The sequence below is a fragment of the Zea mays genome, chromosome 4 (genome assembly GCF_902167145.1).
Source record: "Zea mays cultivar B73 chromosome 4, Zm-B73-REFERENCE-NAM-5.0, whole genome shotgun sequence".
NCBI classification, from domain to species: domain Eukaryota; kingdom Viridiplantae; phylum Streptophyta; class Magnoliopsida; order Poales; family Poaceae; genus Zea; species Zea mays.
In genome coordinates, this window is record NC_050099.1 from 153,475,740 (window position 1) to 153,484,920 (window position 9,181).

At 38.3% G+C, this 9,181-nt stretch overlaps 1 protein-coding gene across 4 annotated transcripts; it reads left to right on the forward strand.

Moving 5' to 3' along the window:
* Window positions 1-214: 214 nt before the first annotated feature.
* Window positions 215-7,942, forward strand: LOC100193565 (Vesicle-fusing ATPase). Of its 4 annotated transcripts, none has more exons than XR_002268582.3 (21): window positions 224-550; window positions 1,185-1,280; window positions 1,365-1,449; window positions 1,537-1,587; window positions 1,770-1,940; window positions 2,053-2,207; window positions 2,283-2,391; window positions 2,958-3,057; window positions 3,148-3,203; window positions 3,923-3,988; window positions 4,067-4,149; window positions 4,713-4,846; window positions 5,426-5,636; window positions 6,157-6,288; window positions 6,367-6,427; window positions 6,512-6,571; window positions 6,725-6,783; window positions 6,860-6,968; window positions 7,071-7,193; window positions 7,407-7,472; window positions 7,545-7,920. XR_002268582.3 is itself a non-coding variant. In NM_001358831.1 (21 exons), exons 1-21 carry the CDS (start codon window positions 375-377, stop codon window positions 7,683-7,685), a joined length of 2,223 nt encoding a protein of 740 aa, NP_001345760.1. In that variant the 5' UTR covers window positions 282-374; the 3' UTR covers window positions 7,686-7,912. The 4 variants fall into 4 exon arrangements, 3 of the variants coding, with proteins under 3 accessions (XP_008676564.1, XP_008676565.1, NP_001345760.1); NM_001358831.1 differs by having other exon boundaries at window positions 282-550; window positions 6,881-6,968; window positions 7,545-7,912; XM_008678342.4 differs by lacking the exon at window positions 1,365-1,449 and having other exon boundaries at window positions 215-550; window positions 1,476-1,587; window positions 6,881-6,968; window positions 7,545-7,942.
* The last annotated feature ends 1,239 nt before the right edge of the window (window positions 7,943-9,181 follow it).

Genomic DNA, 9,181 nt, shown 5'->3' on the forward strand with positions numbered 1-9,181 from the left:
ATCGTGGGAGGGTGGATCGTCCGGCCCGTCCACCATTTTTGGTGCTTCAAACGGTGTTTTGATCGGTTGCTGGACACCAGAAAACCGAAGGACCGATACACCACGTTGTTCCAATCTTTATCTTCCTGTTGCCTTGGCCCATGACGTGCAACTGTAGTCCAAACAATGATGCGCAGATACTTCAAGTCCAGCCCAAATAAAAGCCCATTAATGCTACACGCTGTCACCCATCGTATCGGTCAGGTAGGCACGGCCGATCCGGCGCCAGCAGCGGCGGTGCTCGACCTTCAGGCATCAGAGCTGCGGGACATCACACGCACCGCTACGATCTCCTCCTGCGAGCGAGATCTCACCACCGCAGCGGCGCCGCGGCCATGGCGGGAAGGTATCACCAGGATCAGGGCGGGGACGGGGGCGCGTCCATGGAGGTAGTCAGCACGCCGAACCAGGAGCTGGCCCTTACCAACTGCGCATACGTCTCTCCCGCTGACCTCCGCCGCTTCCCCAACGGGCTCGCCCTCGTCGCTGACGCCTGGGTCTTCACCCTACGATATCCTTTTGTAGACGGTCTCGTAGTCCCTCGTCTGCACAGTTTATTCTGAGATCTCTGTCGCACGAGAGCTTGCCTGGCGCTTTGATCTGGTGTAGCTTCAGTTTGAATCCTGGGTCTACGGAATTCCGCGCGTTGATGTTTTGATTCTGGTACTATATTTGAGCTTTGGCGATCTTGTGGTGATAACCTGGAAATTCGATTGCACTGAAATTTTGGTCCTTGTGGAATTTGTCTCAGCAAGCATTGTAATTGTTAACTGGAACCGTTTGATCTGTTTTATGACATTTAGTTGCAGTGTAAAAGCCTTGAATGATGAATTAACTTCGAAATGCACCATCATTCTTTTATGAGTGTATAATTGAATAATGATCTGTTTCCTTATTGTATTTGCATGTTAGTGTTATACTGCTATTATCATTCTAATGTTGTGCTCAGTCGTAGATCTTTGAACTGGGTTCACCACATTGTGACCGTTGGGTAGTGGCCTAGAAATCTAGTTGTTTTAAAATAACATAACATTGTTTCAACTTTGTGAACAGCTGAATCCTATGCAGATTTGATAATATCATGTATTGTCTTTCCTAAGTTTTTTTAACCTTTCTCTTACGTTTGATCCTTAACGTATATCCACTGACCACAATGCTGTTGCAAGTGGACGCATTGCCTTGAATGCTATTCAGCGTCGGCAGGCAAAGGTTTCAGCTGGGGATTCTGTTACTGTTAGCAGGTTGGAAGTTTAACTGTCCACTGAATGAATATCCTTATGATGCTGTGTTGCCTTATTATTTGCAATATATATATTTTTGTCCAGTTTTGTCCCCCCTGATGATTTCAAGTTGGCTTTGCTCACTTTAGATCTAGATTATGCCAAGGCAAGAGCCAACCGAAATGACGAGGTACGCTATGACTGTTTATGATGCAGATCCTACTAGTGCTTGATGATTGATCAGTGTCATCTGATATTCATTGTCTTGGCTTATCAGCTGGATGCTGTTGTGCTTGCCCAACAACTCCGTAAGAGGTTTCTGAATCAGGTACGAGACTATCGGTTACTTAAATTCTTTGAGTAGGGCCCTTTTTTGCTTGGTTAGCTTTAAAGTGTATGCTATTCATGAGATGCCACTAGTGCATTATTGGATTATCAATGGCTGTAGTTTTATTATTGGTACTTATGTGCCCGATAAGTTGGTCCCCTGGGGTTGTTTACACGTTGCAGGTCATGACCTCAGGGCAAAGGGTGCCATTTGAATTTTATGGAACAAACTATGTATTCACCGTCAATCAAGCTTTGCTAGAGGGTCAAGAGAGTTCTACACCATTGGATAGAGGATTCTTGTCCAGTGATACATACATCATATTTGAGGCTGCTCCTAATTCAGGAATTAAGGTAATCTCAAACGCCCCCTATATTGTTATTATCATTCGTTTTAACTGCAAATGTGGCAGAAGCATTATTTATAAATTGTAACATACTCCAATATCCTGTTTTTGTACTGTAGGTGATCAACCAAAAGGAAGCTGCTAGCAGCAAGCTTTTCAAACATAAAGAGTTTAACCTGGAAAAATTGGGTATAGGTGGATTAAGCGCTGAATTCACTGACATATTTCGTAGGGCATTCGCTTCAAGAGTCTTTCCGCCTCATGTTGTCAGTAAGTAAGTATGGTACCTGCTTAACTACTTTTTGTACTGTTGTAATCAGGATCTTTTGCTAACGGTCTAGTACTATAGGTTGGGCATCAAACATGTTAAGGGTATATTGCTATATGGACCTCCTGGTACTGGCAAGACTCTAATGGCCAGACAAATTGGAAAGTTACTGAATGGAAAAGATCCCAAGGTATGAATTTTCTTAATGAGCACAGAGTACAAATTTGTCATTTACCTAACCATTTGTGTGATGAATGTTGTCATTCATTTTATAAGTATTATGAAGGACATTTTACTGTATATGAACATCAGATAAAAGTTGGATTGAGGAAGTTTCTTGTTTGCTGTATTGTTAGTAAATCAAAACTTAGCACTTTTTGGGTACTCTCAGTGTTGTTATTGTAAATACTAATTCAACAAAAAGCTGTAAATGTAGTTGTAGTCCGTATTGTGCTGATAAGTTTTTGTGTACTATTGATGATAATATACTTGAATGGAGCACAATTAACCAGTGGTCTGTACTTATATGATCTGTGAAAACGGACACAATAATGCAGAAGCAGAACTAGAAAATTTAGCTACAGGGTGAAATGTAGGTTAGCCATGTTGCACATCCTTCAAAATTAATAGATGTAAGAGGGTTTGTAAAACCTGTGCAGTGCATTGATTCCACAGATATTATCTTCTTCTTCTACTTATAATGCTAGATTTTTGTCAGATTAGTCTTTTACATGTCATCCTTTTTTCCAATCTCAGATTGTGAATGGACCTGAAGTTCTGAGCAAGTTTGTTGGAGAAACTGAGAAGAATGTGAGAGATTTGTTTGCTGATGCTGAAAATGAGCAGAGAACACGAGGTATGTTCCCTCATGAGGTAAAATGTTCCCATATTTCTGTGGATTGAAACCTGTTAAACACTTCATTTTTTTACCTCCTTTCTGACACAGGTGATCAGAGTGACCTCCATGTTATCATATTCGATGAAATTGATGCCATCTGCAAGGTGAAATTAATTTTCCTTTATGCTTATGTCATCATGTGTGTTGTACTATTTTCATTTGCCTATAGCTTTAGCAAGATGCCAGATTTCTCAAATACAAGGTGATAGATAAAAGAACTGTTTTCAAGTTGCCTGATTAATCGTGATTAGTCGCGATTAATTATCCAAGTCGGTTTGGACCAATCGCAATTAATCGTCCAAGTGGGTAAGCCAGAACGACCAACAAGTCGTCTGACTTGAAAACAATAAAAGATAACTGTCAATAATTCACTAGATAAGTGCATGATGTTCTTTCCGGTTTAGATTCCAGTGCAGTCTCCCAGGGTACTGTGCTTTTTATCCCCCAGAATTGTTTCATTCAAAAAAAAATCGTTATAACTGCTACATGAACTATCCTCTTAAATGTGTTGCTACAGTGGGTGATCATGTATTATAGGAAAGGCACTGGCAAAATTACCTAGTTTTAAAAGGCATTGGTTTTTCTGGATACCTGTGTTTACGTGAAACTGAAACCTATTACCTATGAATCTACGATATACTGTCCCTAAACATTTCTTTAGTTATACTTAAATCCCATGCTAAGCTCCTGCATCTATTCTAGGTCTTCTGTAAATTGCAACTGTCTATTGCATGCACCACTATACTGTGTATAATTTGATTACTTACGGATTTTATTTAAAACAATAGTCCGGCTAGCCTAAATGGAAAATCTTATAATGCAGTCTAGAGGATCTACCCGTGATGGTACAGGTGTACATGATAGCATTGTAAACCAGCTGCTTACAAAGGTGTGTTCTTGTAGAATCTGTTCTATTTTTTGTATGCATTTATATGGCACTGAGTTCTGATCATTATTTACCCTTTAGATAGATGGTGTTGAGGCGTTGAATAATGTATTGCTTATTGGAATGACGAATCGTAAAGATTTGCTTGATGAAGCTTTATTGAGGTAAGTTCTGTTTCTCTTCGGTTCATTTTGCTAGTTATCTGGTGACGTCAGCAGTTTAGTGACTAAGGGTCTCTGTGGGCGGTGCTGAAAAATGCGGTATGAACTACGAAGAAACCATAATTTTACAAACCAGAGGTGTTCAAATCACTGTTTTGATAAAAGACGTCCTGAGTGGTGTTTCAAAAACACCAAGGTACTGCAGTTTTAGCAAGGACAAGGAGTTCTATGGTTTTCAAAACTACATGTTTTTTTGCATGTACACACCTTTTAGCTTTCCAATACTATATTTGCAAAACCCTAATACTTTTACAAATCTCCAAAAAAGAACATTTCTATCCAAACTGGCCCAATATCCTGAAATGTGTCATATTGAAAAGATGGAGTTGGCTAATGAGACATAGATATATTAAATCTGTCTATTAATGAAATCAAACTAGTTTTAATCGCTCAGGTGTGACAATTCAAAGAGGTTGATGTAAATTGATTTTGGAATTTTGCACCTGACTACAATTCTTTTGTTTTCTATTTGCATAAGTTCATTGTCCTTTGGTAATCTGTTGCAGACCTGGACGATTGGAAGTACACATTGAGATAAACCTGCCTGATGAAAATGGTCGTTTGCAAATCCTTCAAATTCATACAAATAAGATGAAGGAGAATTCTTTCCTGTCTCCAGATATTAATCTTCAGGAGCTAGGTCTGCCTCTCTTTTTTTTTGGCAAATTGATATACTTTCAGGCATTGCATTTATAGCAAAGGTTTCCATTATTTTTCATAGCATGGACCCCTAACTAAGTTAGCTCTGGCTGAATCATGCTAGTTCTATTGATTAAATTGTAATATTTTGGAAATTTTGCTTTGAAAGATTTACTGTTGTAATCCTTGCATTGTACTGATTACTGAATAGTAGGCATTCTTTCGTTTTTCTTTGGCTTACTAGGTATGCTGAATGACAGATAATAGCAGCAGACATTTGAAGTTGTCTAGCAGCAAATGTTAGGAGTAGGTTTTTCTTGTGTAACGAATCGTGTCGGTTATCAAACTGACCACCCATGTACTATAAATAGGCACCCTAAGGCAAGGATCAAGGGAAAGCTTAGCAACCCAAAACCAGATTCCCTCCTCACCCATGTGAAAAGTGCCAGCAAACAGCAGCTGCACACAACCACACATGATTGTGCCAGTTCAGCAATAACATTACTTATGCACATTAGCACTCAGTTTTACCTTTGGAAATTCTTTATGTATCAAATGACAACTGAGTTTCTTAACAAAGCTGCGCGGACAAAGAACTACAGTGGAGCAGAGTTGGAAGGTGTTGTCAAAAGTGCTGTCTCATTTGCTTTGAACCGGCAGATAACCATGGATGACCTCACTAAACCTTTGGATGAGGAAAGCATCAAGGTTACCATGGATGATTTTGTGAATGCACTTCATGAAATTACCCCTGCATTTGGTGCTTCCACCGATGATCTCGAAAGATGCAGGTTTGTTCTGTAATATCTTGAACATTATTTTAGCAAAATGACATTTGTACGTATGACAAATGCGATGATTGTATTCTTTTTAGAGCATTGCTGGGATCCACTCTCCTTTTCCCCCACAAATATGCAGTTCAGGGATCTAGCACTTCTCCCATTGTATTTTGTGTGTGTTGATTTAGGTCTCCTCTGTCCTCTCTATGTTCTATCAAGCATGCTTTTATGCACTTACATTAAATATGTTTGACTTCATGGTTTCTCTCAATCTATTAGCTAGCTTAGTAGGAAGCTCTCATTTTTTTATGTTATGTCATGCACAACTTGACTTGAACATATTGCATGTGATAGCATTTTCAGCTACTCAGCATGTGAGAATTATTTACTTATGAATGCTATTTTGCACATATGTGTGCTTTTGTATTTAGTTTCCTGTGTATCTTGTTAATACATACTGTTGGCTTCCATGTTTAATAGAACAAATAATCTGATTTTATATTTGACACCATGTTTATGTGGAAATACGCAGATTGCGTGGTATTGTTGATTGTGGCAAGGCACATAAGCACATTTATCAAAGAGCTATGCTCCTCGTAGAGCAAGTTAAAGTTAGCAAAGGTAGCCCACTCGTGACTTGCCTATTGGAAGGTCCTGCTGGAAGGTACAGTATCTAAAGGTTAAAGAACATCCATGTATTTAAAAACTTTGCTGGAAACTTACTCCAGGTTTACTGCTTTAGTGGGAAAACGGCTATGGCAGCAAGTGTTGGCATTGACAGTGATTTTGCATATGTGAAAATTGTGAGTTTCCTTTCTTTTCAGTTTTCCTACTTACTCTATAGCAAGGTATAGGACTAAATTTCTGAATTGTGCTTTCCACAATAGATATCAGCAGAAACAATGATTGGTTTCAGTGAAAGCAGCAAATGCGCACAGATTTGCAAGGTCAGTGATTTTCTATATATAACATTTAGGGTAGCCTATTCAATAGTTAATACAAGTATATGGAAGATAGAAGAATCTATGACACTGCTATCGGGGTTTTTTTTGGTGTGATCTCACGCTATACTGAGTTTGTGTCTTGTTGTAAAAATACAGGTTTTTGAGGACGCATACAAGTCTCAGTTCAGCATGATAATTCTTGATGATATCGAAAGGTGCTTGAGCCCTTGATTCTAGAAGTGAACAGGCTGCCATGCAAAACTTTATGCATCTCATTTCGCTCTGTTTTAGTATTCTTGTATGATTTTGTAGGTTACTGGAGTATGTAGCCATCGGACCACGTTTTTCAAACTTGATCTCACAAACTCTTCTGGTCCTCCTCAAGAGAGTTCCTCCTAAGGTTTGCATAATCGCCCAGCATTATCCTTGAGCTCCATACTTGGTTATTATTTCACCACTTGCATGTTTTCATTTGACTTGCTCACCTCTTCATATTTTGCAGGGAAAAAACTTGCTTGTCGTTGGAACAACAAGCGAGGTTGGCTTCCTAGAATCTGTTGGAATGTGTGACGTGTTCTCTGTGACCTACCATGTTCCCAAACTGAAAAAGGAGGATGCCAAAAAGGTGAGAGGAATATCATACTGGATTTTGTTTCTCGGTAGTTGAAATGCTACGTACTGTGGCAGTTGCAAGATATGGTTGCACCGTGGCAGTGATGCTTTGTAATACAATCGTGATGTTTATGGGTTCTCTCTACAATTGTTGTTTAGAAGTTTGTGCCTTGGATTCGTTAGGTGTTTCTTCCTTCACTGCTCACACTTTGTGGTTTCTCTGCAGGTATTGCATCATCTTGATGTGTTCGATGACGGAGATCTTGACGCAGCAGCAGAAGCACTGGACGATGTAATCTTTTCTTGTTAACCTAGCAGCAGAAACCCGAACGATCAAATCCTTACAGTGCTTGTGTATTTGCAGATGCCAATCAAGAAGTTGTACACACTTGTTGAGATGGCTGCTCAGGGGCCAACCGGAGGAAGTGCTGAAGCGATTTATGCCGGAGAGAAGATAGATATCAACCATTTCTTTAGCATCTTGAGTGATATTATCCGTTACTAAGCCCGCATGGAGCCGAAATGAACCCTATAAGTATCCAGTAGGAGTTTGTTTGCACCCGTGCTTCATCAACCATTTCTGTAGATTGGTTTGATCTTTGATGTGTTGTTTTTGTTTGATGCACCTACTAGAGCTGTTGGATTAGATCAGAGGCGAATTACACGATATATCATTTTTGTATTGTATGACGATGTTTATACAGTTCTTAATGGGATCCAGCTTTACACCTCAGAACACCGATAATTTTCACATTCCTATTAGACCCGCTTGTTTTGTTGAAATTGAATTCTATTTTAATAAATACGATTTAGAGAAAACTAATTAAGTTCGTATATTTATATATGTAATATATTTGTATATTATTCTAAATCATATGAGAGATAGTTATATACTACGTTTATGTTATAGTGAATCAAGTAGAAGAGTGCTGTAAGTTGTGCATCGGAAAAATAGCATGTAAATCTATAAAATCGATTTTCATCTCTCACCCTATAAATTTGAGATAGCCTTATATGATAATTTTGAAAAGTGGTGGAATGTCATATTCTAAAAAAATGAACTATTTTATTAGTAAGATTTTAATTCCTTAAAATAAAAGGAAACAAACATGACCTTTTATAGTTTCAGCTCTCAGCTGTGTTCGTGTCGAATGTGAACAATCTGCTGTAATGAAAGGCCGCAATAATGTTCCCAGTAATGACCGCGTGGCTAAAAAAATGATAAGACATGAACTCTGATGTTTAGGCTCGTTTTTTTATTGGATTTCGAAACCTGCTTCTTCTCATAAAGCTAAAAGGTCAAAAGTATTTTAGGGTTTGGATTGGGTTGGATAAAAACCTGTCTTCGATCGCAATCGTATCTGTGAAGTCTACATAAACCTGTTTGTGATTGTACCCGCGCGTGCATTAAAACCCACACATGAATCTGTCAGATTTTGGGTGGGTTTCAGTTCACCCGCAAATTTTTATACACTTTTAGGGCTAGATTGGGAACCCATTTTCTCAAGAGATTTTTATTTTTACAAGGGAAATTAGTTCATTTTTCATTGGGAAAATTAAAATTCGTTGAAAAAATGTTGTTCCTAAACTAGCCCTTATATAAATTCATCTACAAGCAATTAAGTACCAACAATAATTAAGTTATATCTATGAATTCTAAACCTTCTCACAAAGCAACACCGAAATATTTTATGAATCATTAGGTAAGTGTTGGAGACTTGTTCTCAAATGCTATGAATTAAGAACAAGGCAACACAAAATATTAAAGGTTAAGACCCTTCGTCCTTTGAAGCATTATTTCCCTTAGGATATAATGATCTTCAGACGAAGGTCATGAAGGACATACCTTCATTATCACAGTATACATTAATAAAAGAAGAAGCATGTAAAACATAAAAAAATAATATGAATGATTATGTAACATTATTAACTCATCTTCTATTATATTATCATGAATAAACAGAAATAATGCAAAATTATATTTGTACCTTCGGCTTGACA